Consider the following 17981-nt stretch of genomic DNA (forward strand, 5'->3'; position numbering starts at 1 on the left):
TTACCTGGTAAATATCTCCAAACTCAGTTTTTCCTTATTGCATGTAAGTTATTATCAGAAGCCTTTGTACAGAGGAATGTGAGATAAAAGACAAACTATATCCACTCAGTATGTCAAGGGCTTCCCTATGTTAACAGCTGGAGATACTTAGGCTTTCTAAAGGTGAGGCTACTTTAGATCTTAAAACAGTAGCATAAAGAGTTAAGAGACAAAAGAGTAAACCTCGTCATTATATCACCTTGACTGTCCAAATGCCAACGTTCCAACTCACTGAGCTCCTGATGACCACAGAGGGAATACAAGGAGGGGAAATGAGAACCATCTCTTAAATGCTACACTACGCTGAAACCTTCATGTTGACACCACTGAGAGGGGGCAAGGGAAATAAGCTTAACATTTAAAAAAATCAAAGATGCTAGGTGGTCTGCAAGGCAGCAATTATAATGTTACATGGCTGCTAAAAGTCAAGAGAGCAAACACTGCTGAGGTCGTTTACACACTTTCTAGGCACGATGTTTATTGTTTTGTTTTGTTCTGTTTTTTAAATAAGCTCTGAACAAGAACCTGAGCTTTTCAGAAGTATGTATCACTTACTCAAATTACAGTCATAAAAAAAAACCCCAAAAAACCCTGTTCAAAGAATTGGGCTCTACCAAAAACATTTTGAATAAGAAAATGAAGGTCATACTGGCTCTTGTTTTACCTTAGAGAAGTATCCAACCAGATGACAGCCCTTTTCATCATTTTTTGTAAGGACATAAAAAAGGAATGGCTCGACATCATAATACAACGTTTTGTGGTCCAGGAAGAGCTTGGCTAACAAGCAAAGGTTTTGGCAATAAATTTTGCTCATATTCCCATCAACCTAGCAAAGAGAAACAGACAACATTATTTAACATAAAAATACCGCTCAATATAAAATTATTTTTATATGGTATTTTGGAAAGCATATAATTTTATTTCCAAATCCCAAACTGAGAGATTAAACTACTCCATTAAACAAGTATAAAGTCAACCAGAAAACAGCTGTCACTTGGCAAGTAAGAATTCCACTTTTTCTCTTAAATTAGGGTAAATTTAAGTTAGCTTAAATCTCTCTTTAGGCTACCTGAAGAAAGCCGAAACCACTAATGAAAGAGTCATCATTCTTATTTGCAATTTACTACAAGTAAAAAACGATCAGGCATGTCCTCTCTGTTTGAACCAAGTAAATCTGAATTAAAGAAACATAAACACATCAAAATACCGCTCAAGTAAGTCAAACTTTATGTTGTTTTCAAAAGGACTTCATGTAAAAATAAAATAAATGAACAGTATTATTCTGATTCCTTGGAAGTGTAGATGAGCAAAAGAGGATTCCATTTTGGTTTTATCCCAAGCCATCATTTTAAATGTAATTGGAAGAGATAAAATTTCTATGTTGGGAATACTTACAGAGAAAGTGAGATGAATTTCAACCTACAATAAGTACCATGATTACAGTCTACTTCTCTTCAAAATAAAAGAATCAAGCTGTGATACTGATGGTTATAGACAGGAGGCTAGGCACAGATGCCAATTTCTTTGATCAAATGTAGTTACTTGTTGAAAACCAAAAGCACAGCAGATTCAAGAATTTCCCTAGCACTATTCTTAGGGGAAATGGGTATTTGCTAACCAGAGCTCTGTAACAACGAACTTGACCGTTCTCCAGTCTCCTGTGGACCATACAGGTTCTCATATTGTGCAAATTATTTTTAGACTTCATATAACTATTTCCCTTGGATGAAACCTAGGTCCCACGCATAGCAACATAATCAAATATGGGTAACGGACACAGAGGATACAATTCTCTCTTTAATTAAAGGAAGTTTTTATGTATTTGAGAGTATGGTCCTTTCGGAAATGGTAGGACATTACAAAAAGGAAAGACAGAGATGTAGGTGTTGATGAGCCAGAAAAACAGACGATGATGCTGAAGCAAATTCTTATCAGCTGTGTAAGGTCTAATATGCATGCTTTCAAGAGGGATAAAGACAGGAAAGTATTAATTTATGCTTACTCTTCATTTATTGTAAAAGTTACTTAGGAAACTGCTAAGAGAAAAGTTTCTTATATGTTGTTCTCTAAGTATTAACTTGGATTCTAGAATAGGGACCTTGGCACAGATAATCCAATTCCTTCAAATATTTTTATGCATAAATTTTACTAATTTGTCTTTCATTTTTCCCCTCTGATCTTGGTGATGGTTCAAAAGCACCTGCAGACCATTGCTATCAGACTACCAAGACTGACTCTCTTATCCCTGAGAAGACTCTCCCAGGATTTGTGAGAGCTTAAAGCCCACACGCAGGTTCATGCTGATTTTCTTCACCGTTACTTAAAGGCAACAACGTGTTTTGTCCTTTGGGAAACAAAGAGACAGTGATTTTCATTTCATTTCGGTTTTAAGAAAGTATCCAAGGCATGAAGGAAGGATCCAACAGGAAAGTTGAACTTGTGACATTAGTTCTAAGCCTCAAATGAGAATAGCTCTGTTGTCTTACCTGGTTGGGGCTGACTGAGTAACGACCCAAGATGAACTAAATGACTTGCATTCAGCATTCCCTCTAGCCCAGGGGGCCTCAATGGGAGTATTTTTGCCTCCTAAGTGACACTATGTCTGGAGAAAATGTTGCTTGTTACAGCTGGAAGCAATGTGGTACTACTAGCATTTAGTGGGTAGAGGCCACGGATGCCACCGAACACCCTGCAATGCACAGGATGCCCCCTACACCAAAGAACTATCTAGCCTGAGAAGTGCATAGTGCCCAGGTTGAGAAACCCTGCACCTATCCTTTCGTAAGTACTAATATATCATTAAATCGTCCCAGCAACAATACCCTTCTTCCTTCAAGCTTACCAAAAGAGCCTGATACAACCACAAAGAAGGTCTTTAAAAAACGCCTAAGATGCAGCTGGAATTACTGTGTTCTCTGACTGGCCGTCGGAAAATGTAGCAGGCCCTGGCTTGTCTGCGAGAGGTAGCTTAGTCAATGAGAGAAACCTCTGTATGACCCTCCCCTATATTAAATATAATGCGAGACATTACCCACCAGAACTAAAGTGAAATGTGGGGCAGAATAATAAATTTCAGTCTGAACAACTCAAAAATAGAGAAACCTAAAGTAAAACTGTATTTCAGAGAAAAAAAAGACATCATGTCTGCTGTGTAAGAGGGCTTGTTCTGAGCACCCATGCATGAAAACCGACATAGGTAACAGAGAAGGGAATTAGGCAGAGCAATGGAAGTGCTCAAATGGAGGAACAAGAATAAAGGAGAGAATGAAGAATCCCTGAGAACAGGCAAGAACACCAAAGAAAGGCTTGGTATCCTCAAGGTACAAGTGACACAGCTAAACTGGATCCTTGAAACTGACAATAGAACATGACGAAACAATGAAACGATATACAGGCAAAGACCTTCTGCTACTAAATCAGTTCTGAAAACACAAAATGTCTTTAAGAACCCACAATGACAGACACATGGCCACAAGGGGTTCCTGCGAACAGCAGAGTTCTCCAGGGGTGGCCATCTACCCAGATGAGGGGGGCAGTCCCAACATCTGCTAGGGTCTCACCAAAAGGATTATCCACCCTGCCAAGAAATGGATGGAAACACAGGTGGTTGTGTATTGAGGAGATATGTACAGCTGCTCAATTCCCCGGAAGAGTGAGCACCTGCCAGACATTGGCTGGAGCTGCTGAACAAAGCTAATTTCTCCTGCCAAAGAAAGCAGAATTTACAAAGAGCTGAGAAGATCATAAATTCACTGGTGAATATATCTGGTGCAGACAGGGATTTGGGGGAAGACAAAAAAGTTAATGTGATGAAGTAGGAATTCATCATCAATCTAAATGGCTGTTCAATATGGTTAAACATTCCAAAACACGGAGATACTTTAAAAGAGCAGTCTAAATTCGAATCCCAAAATCAAATATACTGTGCACCTTCTAGAAACGAATCAGAACATAACCAACAATTGAAAGAACTAGGTCTCAAAAGCTGAATTTTTTATTTACACATGCTTACCTCAAATACTGAAAGGTCTTTCCTTCGGTAAATTTCATTTGCTGGAGGATGAAACCATCCACATTTCTTTGAGTGTCTTAACAAAATATTTTTACTTTTCATATATTTAAGACAGAATTCACACAGGTAAAGCTTTGGTAATCTGTTAAAATTTTAAAATCAAAGAATCTATCAGATTGATTATACTGTTCAGGAAAAAATATTAAATATTGTTCAATTTTCTCCAAGTCATAATAAGGCTGCAATAGTATTTGGAAGAAGTAGTTTCAAGAAAAGAAAAAGAAAATAGAAAACCAGTAGTAAAGAGGATGTACAAAGCTCACGTTATTTTTCAATATAATAATATTTACTGCCATCATTTTGTGAACAAATCATTTGTTTCCTTAGAAATGTTGTATAGACCAAAAGGTTTTCAGACCTGGAACCACTACTTGAAAAATCAATAAGGATGACCTGCTGTCAGGTGAACATGAGTATTTTTCAAATTTCAGATTTAATGTCATAGTGTCAATAGTATATATGGTCAGTGGTATAACTGTAATCATCTTTTACTCAGAGGGAAGTGAATTCATTATTTTTAAAAATGATCTGTGTACTTATATAAGGCAGAGAAGTCCTAGAATTTAGTTAACATTTCTATTGATGGATGAGGTAACTTTAAAGTCTTATCATAAACATATGTATCTAAAGCAATAAATGTAAAATAAAAAGATCTTGTTTTACCAATTCCACCGACTCTAAATAACATTATACAAACAGATTTCTCTCCCATGATGACTTTTTCTCCACCTTTAAAATTGTAACATTTTTAATGTGTGCCCGATCACACTTATACACATTGTTAGTCTTGTAAGAAAATGTTTAGAAGCACTTTCTAGGTCTTTGGGGTATAAGAATGGGTAGAATGGCTTTGGGGAAAGTTAGCTACAGCTCTCAGAACACATGACTTATGATTACCCATACCAATTGAAGCTCACAGGTGTTTTTAAAAAGTTGTTCAAGAACACACAGCCAAGTGATATAAGCTAGAAAGAGAAACCAAGACTCCTGACTCTTACTCTGCCACTTAACTTCTAAAACACCCTCCCCATTTTCTCCAGTAGATGATGGGCCAGACACCAACGTGATGGAGAAAAGGACAATTATCTACTCTAGAAGAAAAGCAAGTTTGTGATTGTCAGAAACTTCACAGGCTAAAACATTTGAGAAGATACTAATAAAGTATATCCTGATATACCTGAAGGAAGAAATCTGTTCACAAGATACCCATTTTTAGACATATTAGTTCAAGACAATTTCACAGCTAATCTTAGTTCAAGACAAAAGAAAACTCTAGGATCATTATTTTCTCTTCATTTTTAACAAGTTAGTCACAAATGGCTCTAAAAGTGCTCTAAAAGTAAAGATTTGCGGAAGGGTCTCTTAAGGCCACCCACCCCCACCTACTTTCTTTCATTTTTCCTTCTTCTGCTACATTTCTGTAAAAACCTTGAAAACAAAATGTCAGATATCAGAGATAAATGAACAGGCCTAATTAGGAAAATAAACAGGGCAATGAGAAGAAACCACCAACTACTTTACAGTGGCCAGTGTTTTTTCTCCTTATATGGTTTCATCCACAAACAACATTTGTCCAATTATCCAGAGGAGAAAGCATGGTCTTAAGCTCAAAGGCAAAATTTACAACGCCCGTGTAACTAAGGAGTGGAAGGAGTTTACATAAAACAGTGACAACTACTATAAAAAGACGCTGGCAAAAGTAATAGTTTTGGAAGCGCTTAGACTCAACTATCAAAATCTATGTCCTGAAAATCACCTAATTCCTGCTTCAGAACTGAGAATTCCCCTTCCTCACAAATATGACATTCAAGTTATATACCTTCTGGGCTGTTCCATTACCTTGCATATTCCTGTGGGTAAGGCGAGGAGTACCAGGTTTGGATTTCGTATTTCCCGAATTCTATTACAGAAGGGTACCGGCCACAGTCTTCCACTCCACTTTCACACTCTATTTTCTGTCAGAGAAAAGAAAAGAAAGGAAATAAAAATATGTGTATTAGAAGAGGATTTCTTCCCTTACCTTTTGGTTCTTTCACCAGTGGATATGAAAACCTACCAAGAACAGACACTAATCTTCATGGGGAATTTTCATGTTGTTGAAAACACATTAGAGGACCTTGTAAAATAATCATCAACTTTGTATAAGATTCATAATAAACAAACTAATACCCTAAGAAACGGTATTACCAAGACAGGAAATGAGTACAAGGTAAATACATACGAATGTCTATTGAACTGGATGAATTTAATGACCTGGTGCAATGCATTAAAACTGCGTAAATTAGAAGACGATCCGGCTGTTAGACACTCTTATAGTCCCCTGTTCCTCCATGAAGTTAAAAGTGATCCCAACTGTAATTATATCATCAATTGTGAAAGTCTGCAGTTTAATATCCATCTCCTCTTACTTCCCTTACTCCCAAGCAGTAAGCTACATGAGGTTAAGAACTGTGCCTGCCTGATACAGACAAGAAATGTTCATGAGTGAAATGCTGGTGTTACCGTACTGGAAAGAAAGGACTTAAAATTTAACAGCATCTTTCAGATAATGGCCTATTGTTCATCAGGTCTATCTATGAACAGCAGAAGTAGGCTGAAAATTTGATAGTATTTAAGGACTTCAGATCAAAGAAACTGGGGGAATTTCTGACATTTATCTTAGCCAAAGGAAAACATTACAAAGGGTATTGTTTGGGGCAATGGGGCAGATGAGGAATGGAAATATCCAATAGCCCCTTAAATTAGAAACTGTCAGAAGTATTTAGCCCAAGTGGCTGCTCCTAAAAATAAAGTTTGAGAGCCTACAGGTAGCCCCCTCCCCACACCAAAAAGAAAGTGAGGTCTGTCTGTGAAGTTTGCCATAGAAACTGAATGTGGTCTACTGATGTAACAAATTCATGCTCCATAATAAATCTGACCTCGAAAAGTCCAAAAGCCTTACCTATTACCTGTTTTGGTGACAATCAACTACTTGGAGTTACTATTTTAAGTGGAATCATTTAAACAAATTACTGGACAATGAAAATAAAAGTGATTATAACTGATCACGCAACACAATATTGTCTTAATCAATGCCAAAGTGTTAAAATTACGAGACATTTTTCATATGGCTGGCCATCTGTGTTGGAAGAACCATTGGTAAATTTAAAAGCGATGTTCTTTTTAACCATTTAAAACTGCTATTTTCTACATTTCCACAAAAATAATCAGAAATCTGGTCCTTCATATCTAGAAGCATTTTTCCAAATCTGCTTCAACTACTGTTACTCTGGTCAATTTTCTGAGACCAGCTGAGCCCTTATCAACTTTTGACAGTGGAGACAACTCTATAAAGTCACTCTGCTTTTGAAGCTAGAGTCAACAACAACAATCATGATAACAGTTAAAGGACCACAAAGGATTCTGAGGGGGGATTCGCTGTAAAATCAAAGCAGTAATTTCATAATAGTCACAAATACAAAAATCACGTATTATCCTTGTTACTATAATGCGGTATCCTGGCCTTACCTCCCAAGAAAGTTCCTGGGCCTGCTTAAAAACATCCAAATCCTCTTCAGTAACGGTATCCTTGTTTCCAATCACATTTATATCTGTACTTTCTTGTTTGATGCTTATTTTGATTTCAGTATCTGTCATTTAAAACCAGCAGAAAGTGCATTCACTGACTTGAATCATGAGTAACCACCATACATTACCAAAATGGCACCAAATTAGCATAGTGGGCAAATAGGGATTTTTTTTAAGCTTTATAAGCTTTTATATCTAAGCACTGCTCAAAAGATCCAGCAGTACCCTTTCCCTACTGTACCCAAATTTTTATTTGAATTACCACTGTCATCTTTTTATAGTTTCAACAAACAAACGAGGGAAAGAGCAATACAAAGCAAAAATCATATTTTTCAGCCGAGATTTGAAGTTCTATCAATGTCTAGTTATAGAATTCCCATTATCCCTTTTGAGATTTAAAAAAAAAAAATTCTACCGCTTTGTCGAAATGACACATTTTTGGTTCTTTTTTGTTGTTGTTGTTTTGGTTTATAAAGGGTAGCCAATGCAACGGGCCAATTTGTTAAATGAAATCATGAAATCCGTTTTCTCCCTACAGTGAATACACACACAGACACACACACACCCAAAAGCACACTTCACAGAATCACAGATCAGGCTTTGTGGAGAAGGAAGCAGGATGGACTCGGTCATGAGAAAGCCATGGAGCAGAGGGAGCGGCAATGAGGAGCTCACACCCCCGCCCCGCGCCCCCCCCCCCCCCCCCCCGCAGCGGGAAGCACTGAGGCACAGAAGCAAGCAGCGCCGTGGCCGAGGCGGCGGCACGGCAGGGAACGCGGCAGAAGCGTGACAGCGGCTACTCATGCGGGACTACAAAGCCGTAAGCAACACTACGGAGGCATCTGGGGGTCCTAGTGTCACTACGGATGGAAATAAATAATAAAAGGTGGGAGAGTATTAGTTGGGAAAAAACATTTTGGAGGTTTAGTCAGCATTAGAAAAAGGTCAAAGTTTCACTGCTTCTGTATGAAAGTGAAGTGAGAACGAGAGAAATAGCTAAGACCTATGTGACAAATAGGAATTGATTGATTTATTTTTTTCGGGGTTGGGGAGAAAGGGACGGGACGCAGGTTTGGTTGGAGCTTTGACCTTTTGCTTACCATCATCCTGATCAGGTTTAATCCTTCCGTCTGTCAAGCTCCCCTTCCCTGGTGAGGGGGTCCCCATCTGAGGGGTCACTTTATATTTTAATCTGCCTAGCATCCTGTGCTTTTTAAGATAAGTTGTTCTCTTGAAGTGAGCAATTGCTTTAAAAATACGTCCTCTAGCCATCCCCCAGCTAGAGGAGGAGGAGTGAGCAATAAACCTACTTCTAATATCTCTTTTTCCAAAGAAATGGGCTTTAGATTTTGCCGTGGAAGATAATTCAGTTTTACGACGCATACGTTTGGGTGGTGCGTAACTTGGGTGTCCCTTTTTTCGAGACTGTCCCTGAGTGGTATAGATATGAGAGAGTCCATCAAAGAGTGCCTTCAGCTGGCTGTTCTTAGTCAGACTGCTAAAGGAGGGCACACTGGACTGGCTAGAACAACTCTGGGGAGAGGTAGAAGAAGTGGAGGTGCTGGACTTTTGTGAACTGGGGCTCTGACCAGAGATGGGGGTTGGGGGTGGAAGTGAAGAAGGTGGAGGTTTTAGCTTTTGTGTGGTACCTGTAGCCAACACATGAGAAGTGCATGACTGTTTCTGAGAGACCTTTTTCCTTGGACGATAGTGCTTTGAAAAGTCTATTATTTCACCTCGTGATCTGCGACCATCAGGTGATGGTGTAAAAAACTTAGTAAGGCCATCAATGAGCCCTTTGGTTTTCTTGTTAACTTTAAGTGTAGAGGCAGAAATGTAGGTGGAGGTGGTGGTGATTTTGGTGGTGGCACCAGGCCGAGTGGGGTCTGTAACAGCCAATCTGCTGCTTGAGTCCTTCCCAGATGCAGCATGACCAGATGAAGGTGTGGTACAGACTTTAGTCTTTTGACCCCTACCAGGTGACCCCCTTCCTGTGAATGCATTCATGGATCCTTCATCACTGGTTACAGACCTAGGCAAAAATTTAGAGAATAGTATCAGCATTTAATAATAGAATTATAAAGGTATCTAAAACAAATCTATAGCAACTAGATGCATTCAATGTGCTTAAACTTAAGCAGCCGAACTGCAACCCTCAGAACTATGTGTGTGTGTGTGTGTGTGTGTGTGTGCCTCCATCTAGGTGTTTCTCTGTTCAAAAGGGGAGCGGCCACCACATGTGCATGTCATGATCCTCCCCGGGCCCAGCCAGGAGGGACTGGAAGAAGTCGCATGGACCCAGGGGTCATAGAAGTAAGACAATTTTTGAAGCAACTCAAAGAACACGCAATGCTTTCATTATACTTAAATAAAAATGGTACCCCCTATGTGGTCACAAGTCGTTATGATTTCCTATGTCTTTTAAAAAGTAGTAAAGGACTTGGGGCGCCTGGGTGGCTCAGATGGTTAAGCGTCTGCCTTCAGCTCAAGTCATGATCCCAGGGTCCTGGGATCGAGCCCCACGTCTGGCTCCTGGCTCAGCTGGGAGCCTGCTTCTCCCTCTCCCTCTGCCTCTCCCCTGCTCATGCTCTCTCTCTCTCTCTGTCTCAAATGAATAAATAAAATCTTAAAAAAAAAAAAAAAGCAGTAAAGGACATAAGTCATTAAGTATTATCTAGACGTGAAAAGTGCATCTAATCTCTAGTGAGAAGCAATTTTAATTCAATTGGAAAATTTATATAAATAGAATTTGGGTAGGTCTATAAATTAGTACTTTTTTGTTGTTGTTGTTAAAGAAAACATTAAAGATATCCTCTTCCTTTCGGCAGTTTATGCTTAGGATGGTAAGATAACCAATAATACTCTCTAAGTCGAGGAGACAATTAATTACAGCATTAAATATTGCTGAAAAAAGGACAACAATAGCAAAAACTGAAGAAATGATTAAAGAAAAGCTACAGCGGGTCAGACATGACATGGAAAAGTCTGGTGAAGAAGCAGCACATTTACCATGGTCTTTATCAGATACTTGGCATTAGAATCTTTATACACTACTTCAGCTCATTTGAGGCTGGTTCTGCCCATCCAGCTGTGTGGTCAATAGAGACCAGTGGCCATTCCGCTACCACAGCTGCTTAGAGGAACAGCAGCTGCCTGCCTTCACCTCAGGCTAGGGCTTAGAAAGCTACCCATTTTGCAGCAGAATTTTATACAATAGAAACATTTGCATGTGAATTATGGCAGTGCCGGGGCCCAAGAATGCACTTTAAAAATTATCAATTTAGCTGAAGGCTCATAATGAAGAAATGGAAGCCTGAAAATGATATGATACTCCATTATAAAAATATCTTAATTACAAATAGAAGAGCACATGTTAGTGGTCATCTTGAACATTAACGAACAATTTCAGCAGTCAGCTGCAGTGAACTCTGGTGCAGCAACGGGGCGAGCTACTGGGCTCATCTGAGGCAGCTCCACCACCAAGAGCTTTGCCCTACACCAATGATCCAGCCAAATCAGGTTAACACTGGAGATCTCTAGTGTCACAGTGAGGGTTACCAATAAACAATCATCTGAGCTAAAATGTTTCCCGTTAGAATGCTGCATTTGGACTATATCTGGAATCGATTGCCCAGAAAGGATAAGATGCTTATAAAGCATGTAAAAAGGAAAACTCCCTAGACTGTCTTAAAAATTCCTAAGCTCAAAGGACAATTTTGGACAAACAAAAAGTTAGGACTGGTGCCAGATGCAATTTTCAGCTGTGTCCTTTGTTTAGAAAGTTTATATCCTAATTTGGTATTTTTAATTGGGCCCTGAGGATACAGTCCCATTTTGAGAACAATGCTTACACAGGATGAATGCAAAAACATATAATTTCTACTTCAAATGATGCTAATATGAAAGATTTTATTCATAAATGTTTCATGTTTGCCCCGAGAAATTAACAAAAAGTCCATTTAAAAAATGTCCACCAGTTAAAGGGCTTTCATAAAAAAAAAAAAACCATAAAGGAACATGCATTTTCTATTTCTCCGTTGGGAAACAGAGGTGCAGGAGTTGATGGTTTTTCTGAGAGCAGGTAAGGTAGTGAATTGCTTCAGTTAAATTAGGGGAAAGAGTAGCAAGTAAGTAAGATATCTGGTGTTTGTTCACAATGTATGCAGAGAGCATCTATTCCCTTTTACTAAGCTTAAAGAGGCGGGCCATGGTCTTAGTGATAGAACTCCTTTAGATATGCAACTCCCTATTTAACGTTGATAGTCAATTCTATATTCTAAAGGTTTAAAAAAAAAAACCACATCCTTTCTCCCCTTATCTTTCCTCTACTTATCTAAGTAACTCCGGCTAAATGTTCTACTGGGCTTTAATGGCAACTATATGGCCATAGGCTAGTAGAAATGAAGTTATCATAGTAGATGTGCAGGCCACTGTGAACATGCTATTTCATATGTATGTCTGCACACATGTGCACATACCAAACAGTTCTAACTCTTTGTGTGCAAACATGAGGACAGTCATTTACAGGTTTCTCAGAGGCTCCTATTTCATATAAGGGATCTTAAATGCTGTAATACTAAATTAGCACCAGAAAAGAGAAGGTTTTTTTCCTAAAATGCTACCCGGAGTGACAAAAGAGATTCACTCATAGATGTGAATAAATCCCTCTCTTGTTTTAAAATTCCCATAAAAATATTTATATAATTAAGCTTTTCTAATGCTCAGCCAGTAATAAAGTAGGCAGAATGATTGTTTCCAATTCTTACATTCTGCTTCCATCCTGCTACATCACAGATACTGCCAACAGAAGCTCCCCAAATGCCAATTGTAATTAAAAATGTTATTTTCAAAAAATTCCACAGCTTATGCAAAAGGAGAACTATTCCTCATCCCTTGAGTTTGTAAAATGATGCTAAAAAGTTAATGGAATCTAAGGGGGTTACAATCGCCTATATTTTAAAGCACAACATAAAAGATTTCTTTTGATAAGATCTCAACCTACAACAATCGTTGCTTTAATTTATTTTTCGGTCGTCCAATGGGTTTTGCATATCGTCGTTTTATTTGTGCAGCTTTCTCATGAAGTAGTTTTCTTCCCTTTTTCTTTGGTCTGCAGACTTGGCAAATCCACATCCCTGAATTAATATATATATGAGAAAAATATTTTAATGTTTCATTTTAGGAGAAGATATTAAATATAAACTGCAGCCGAAATAAGCTGCCCAAGGGTGCCATATGCAGAACTTTATTCCAGAAGGTAGGTCATTCCCTTGTGTCATCCTCCTCAGGAAGTCATCATTAAAGGTCAATTTCCCCCCGGGGTCAAGGTGGTGAGAGCAGAGGGCTGCCCCTATCTCTGAACCCTTCTATGAGGCTTTTCGCAACATGTCACCAAACCTCCCTCCACCACACAAACACACAGGGAAATCCGATCCTGTCAGATATTATGTATCTTTCAATTAGAGGGACACATTTTCAAGTCAATCGGTTTTTGGAATTTCTGGGGAAAAAAAAAATATTTGTTTTTATTTCTTTCTGGAACTCTTCCACACTAAAAAAAAAAAGAAAGTATCAGTATAAAAGATAATTTTTGAATTAAAACAATTTTTAAGTACTCTGGAACTGCAATAATTAAAACTATACATCTGGCATAGGGAAATAGGTCACTGGACAAGAATTTTTAGACCCAAACAACTGAAGCCTATAAAAAAGTTTAGCATATCAAAAGGTCATATTTCAAGTCAGTGGGGAAAGGATGCAATGACTCAGTGAAGTGGTGATAGAACAAACAGCCATCTATAGGAAGGAAAAGAATTACTTCCTATCCTTTATAAAAATAAATTCTAGGCAGATGAATATTATGACAAAATTAAATGTTACAAGTATCAGGAAAAATACGTGGATATTTAATTTTAGCACGACTGACATTTAAGACTGAAGCCATAAAGACAAAGATTCATGGATTGGACTACATAAAAATATAAAGAGCTTCTACAAATCAGTAAGAAAAAGGTGAAAACACCAAGAGAAAAATGATTAATGCGTAAAAACAAGCATTTTACAAAGATGATATACAAACAGCCAATAATCAAACACAAAATGCTTTCAATCTCACTGCTTAAAGAAAAAAATTACCAGACATCTTTTTTCTATTATCAAATTGGTAAAAATTTTAAATAATAGCACTGTATTTCATTGAGTCTGAGACACTATTGCCTACAAAAAGCATCCGATTTTTTTTTTTTTAAACTGTGTCTTGGACTTAATGACATATAGTAATGGTGAGTGTTGGTCATAATACAGGAAAACAGGTATTCTCACACACTGGTGGTCGGTCTGAAAACTGATACAACATTTCATGTACATAGCCTTTGATCCAGCAATTCCTCCCCTAGGAATTTATCTTAAGGAAATAATTGTGGATGGAAAAAATTGAAACATTTGTAATGTCCACCATAGGGGATTGGTTAAGTAAGTTATGGTTTGTTTATACATGGGGTTGCACAATCAAATATGCTCAGGAGCCACCCAGGGATAATGCATGTGACTGAAGCAAGCTGGAATTCAAGACAAGAGGGAGGAGTGAGATTGGGGCAAGTTGGAACATGCATACTCCACCTAAAAGACGCAAATTCAAAATTTTAAAAATACTGTGCCAGCTCGCCTGCAATGCATTTAAAGGAGTCCTAAAATGGATGTATGTTGTTCCCAACAAAGCCTAACTGCGGCCCCCAGTCACCGGGTGTGTAACGCCTGCTCTATACTATAGAGTTCTATGCACTCATTAAAAACTGTGTTTAGGAGAACATTTGTGATGTGGGGACGTTAGAATCTTATAAAGATGGAAAAGACGTAAGATTACAAAAACATGTATAGAATGTTCCATTTCTTTTTTTTAAAAAAGTGTGTAGGGAGCTGGGAAGGAATTTCTGATTTTCTTATTCCTTCTTGTCAATCTGTATTTACTAAATCTTTCACAATAAAAAAATGAATAAATTTTATAAAGAGGTAATAATTTCTAATGCTTAATATATTATAAAATGAGGAGAAGGAGGCTGAGCTAGACTTACTTACACAACAAATAGAGACAAAAATCCATATGCCATATGGATATATCCAGATAAAAGAGTTCAGATGCCCATGTTTACATTATCGACTAATGGCCAAGAAACGTGGGATGGCTTCTGTCGTAGGACTTTGGAGACATCATTACAACCATTATGGAAAATAGGTAATTTCTCACCTCTGAACACAGTACTGAATAATATGGAGAATGTTCTAAACTTCTGACATACCTAATCTAAATTTATTCTAATAAGGGAATGGTTTTGGGAGAGGAATGCTCTTCTTTATCCCTGTGTCTGAATTAGAGTCTTTATTATATACATTGCCCGCAAACTAAATGCTTTTATACTCCTCTGTCCACAACCTGTGCCAAACCCACAGGAACAAGGAGGGTGGGAGGGATGAATAAATGCTTACGGAACCTGTATACCTCTGGGCTGGACAAGGCTAATGAGTACATAATAAAACACATTTTTACTATGGTTTAAAAGTTCACCTTTTGGCATTCTGGAAAGTGGGGGGTCACAGCACTCCATATGGAATCCTCTATCACAGGAGTCACAAAAAAGCATATTATCCTGTAAGATAACATATTAGAGAGTAATTGAGACTGAAATCAGCTGTAAAAGGCCACAAATTCTTATCCAACGAACAATAATCAAAAATAATGAAGGGGTAGTACGATCCCTGCTGAAATCTGACATCACATTGTGTTTAAATCTTTAAAACAAAATAGCAACAGTCTACAAAAATGAAAAACCTTAACACCGAAAACTCACAATTTAGTTGCAGATAGACTACTGAGAGCCATACTTACTGCATTTTTGCCTTGGATTCTACATGCACTGCATGTCTTGCATTCGATGCACTGCCACCTTAAGGCCTTTACGTTTGTTGTTAATTCAGGACAAAATTTCAAACAGGATGGGTGTCCTAGAAGAATAAAAAGCAAATTGCTTTATGGGAATGCGGCTTTAGATTTTTTCAACTCTCATTCCTTCATATTTAACAGAGAGTGATAATGTCAGTTAAAGACCTAAAGAACTGGAAAATACAACAACATCAGAGAATCTGAATTACGCTTCCCTTTCTGCCCTTTTTATCCCCCCTGTACGTAACTGAGTGACTATACAAATGTTTCCCTAAGAGAAATTTGGGAAATTTATACCAGTTCCCATCACAAGTCTCGGAGAACTTGAAGACAACGTATGCTCCAATCACGTTCTCATTCCTGTGCCTTCGGTTCATCTCCTTCCTGCCCTGGCCCTCCTCATCAACCACCATTTACACAAAGTTTGCCGGTTTGCTGGACTAGGAGGAAAGTATGAAGTTCAAAATCACAGAACTTAAAATGACAGCTAAATAAAAAAAACGGGCTGCTTAAAAATACAATTACAAATGCAAAAAAAAATATTATACAGAGAATATCCCATTGCTGGGACATACAAAGAAGATACTGTTGCCATCTTGCCTCTGGGTCCTGCATTTAAATTTTGGAAGTAGAAGCAGAAATTATGAATTTGAGAGTTAAGAAGTTGGAAGATCCAGGTCAAATGGAATATGCCAAGAAGCAACACCCCTGCAGGCTTCCCCCATTTTCCTGAGTGTCCAGCTTTTTCACACTGTTTCGGGCACACTTTTCATCTAGCTTCGCTCACATCACAGAGGAAAAGTGGAGACCCCAAGGGGCAACACCACTCAAGGAAGCCACCCAGACTACACAGAGTCATAGATTTCTCCAAAAGGCTTTGGGAGTATGAGCCTACACTTTTTGGAAGACAGTTCAGTTTAAAATGTGATGGTCTTTTATCACACAAACCTGAGATCTCTAAGCTTGATTTTATTTTTCTAAATCTGGTCTTAAACATTAGTAAATCCCACGTGAAAGAACTTATAACTAAGCTGCAAAAGAAACCTGAGGGTAATAAAAAAGGCAGATTCTGCAATTTCAAAACTGTTTTATAATTTCCTGACTTTGGCAGGCTCATTGTTTAAATATGTATTTTGGGTTGCTGCCAAAAAGGTCCTCCTCCCTAAAGCTTAACAGGTGCTTCGTAAAATTCCACCCACTAGGAGATTTGGCTTTTTGAAGTAAAAACATTCAAAATCAATCATCAATACCGTTAATAAAAGCACACTATTCCTGAGTTTAAAAAAAATCCAAACATCTGTATTTAAGATGTTGAGCAAATAAAATGTTGTCATAGGATTACAACCTCAGGCTGCAGAGACACCCAGGCAGATGCATTTAACCTATGACACCATTCTTTTATAGAGGCTCCTCTCATTCAAATTAGTACAAGGGGAGGAAGTTGAAATATATAAAAATGGTATCAATCACGTCTTTCTGCTCGGAAACAGCAAACAAAGACAGCTTGCTGGTCCACTTTAAGAAGTATACTCTGAAGGGGGGAGGGGAGAGATTTACTTTGATCAGGGTTCCCCCCCCTTATATAGTTGGGGGAGGGTAAGAACTCAAGTTTTAAAGAACAGCAATTTAAATTCCACCCTTAAAATAGGTCCCATCAGCTTAAAAGTGTACCATTTACTTCTCTTTTTCCCCCTTTTTATTACTTCCTGTAAGTCATACATCACTAGCACATATGACCTCAATTTCATGCACTAGATTTTTCTCTCCATTTAAATCTGTTTTTGTACTTTGTAGTTTAATATTCAGTAACTAAGGTAATTCACATCTTATTATAGTTTATTATTTATTCTCACAGAGATCCTATGGAAAATACTTTTTAATAATTACACATTTTGAAAATTAATGTATTTCAGCCACTGCCAATCAAGAGCAAGGAATATTCTTCCTCTTATTGCTTTCTCTCACTTTAAGCAATATTAAATCTCAAAACTACAATTTAAGCTACCCTGTCAAATTCTAAAATCTTCAGCCAATCTTTCCTTTAGGCAGCAATCTTACCTTTATTTAGCTCAAGAGAATTGGCCATAGATCCCTTCCAGCTCTAAATTTTTATGACTCTGTAAAGGATGCTGAGGGATGAAGAAACATTTCCATTTTATTTTCTCATGGACACTTTAAATTAACACAAAAGACTGTAACTGAGTCTTCATATACCACTACACAATTACAGTAATTAGATAAAGGACAAAAATGCTAGTGATAATGAAACTCCTTACCTCCTGTTTAACTATTCCATAAACTCAACAATTCCCTCTACAATGTAGGATCTCTCTGCTGACAGAGAGGTTTGTCTTTCGGGAGTTTGTT

At 37.9% G+C, this 17981-nt stretch overlaps 1 protein-coding gene across 6 annotated transcripts in view; it reads right to left on the reverse strand.

Moving 5' to 3' along the window:
* KAT6B (lysine acetyltransferase 6B) overlaps positions 1-17981 on the reverse strand; it is a 179749-nt gene that overhangs the window by 37518 nt on the left and 124250 nt on the right. For 3 of the 6 annotated variants that reach the window (XM_036095279.2, XM_036095278.2, XM_036095277.2), the window contains exons 5-12: positions 15561-15676; positions 15240-15321; positions 12681-12813; positions 8779-9710; positions 7619-7740; positions 5951-6066; positions 4052-4193; positions 704-865 (exon numbers count right to left, since the gene is read on the reverse strand). In XM_036095279.2, coding sequence (XP_035951172.1) covers positions 704-865; positions 4052-4193; positions 5951-6066; positions 7619-7740; positions 8779-9710; positions 12681-12813; positions 15240-15321; positions 15561-15676 — 1805 coding nt within the window. The remainder of the gene's footprint in view (positions 1-703; positions 866-4051; positions 4194-5950; positions 6067-7618; positions 7741-8778; positions 9711-12680; positions 12814-15239; positions 15322-15560; positions 15677-17981) is intronic. The other 3 variants (XM_036095280.2, XM_036095281.2, XM_078077553.1) reach the window with 3 other exon arrangements.

Source organism: Halichoerus grypus, chromosome 7 (genome assembly GCF_964656455.1).
Source record: "Halichoerus grypus chromosome 7, mHalGry1.hap1.1, whole genome shotgun sequence".
Classification (NCBI taxonomy): domain Eukaryota; kingdom Metazoa; phylum Chordata; class Mammalia; order Carnivora; family Phocidae; genus Halichoerus; species Halichoerus grypus.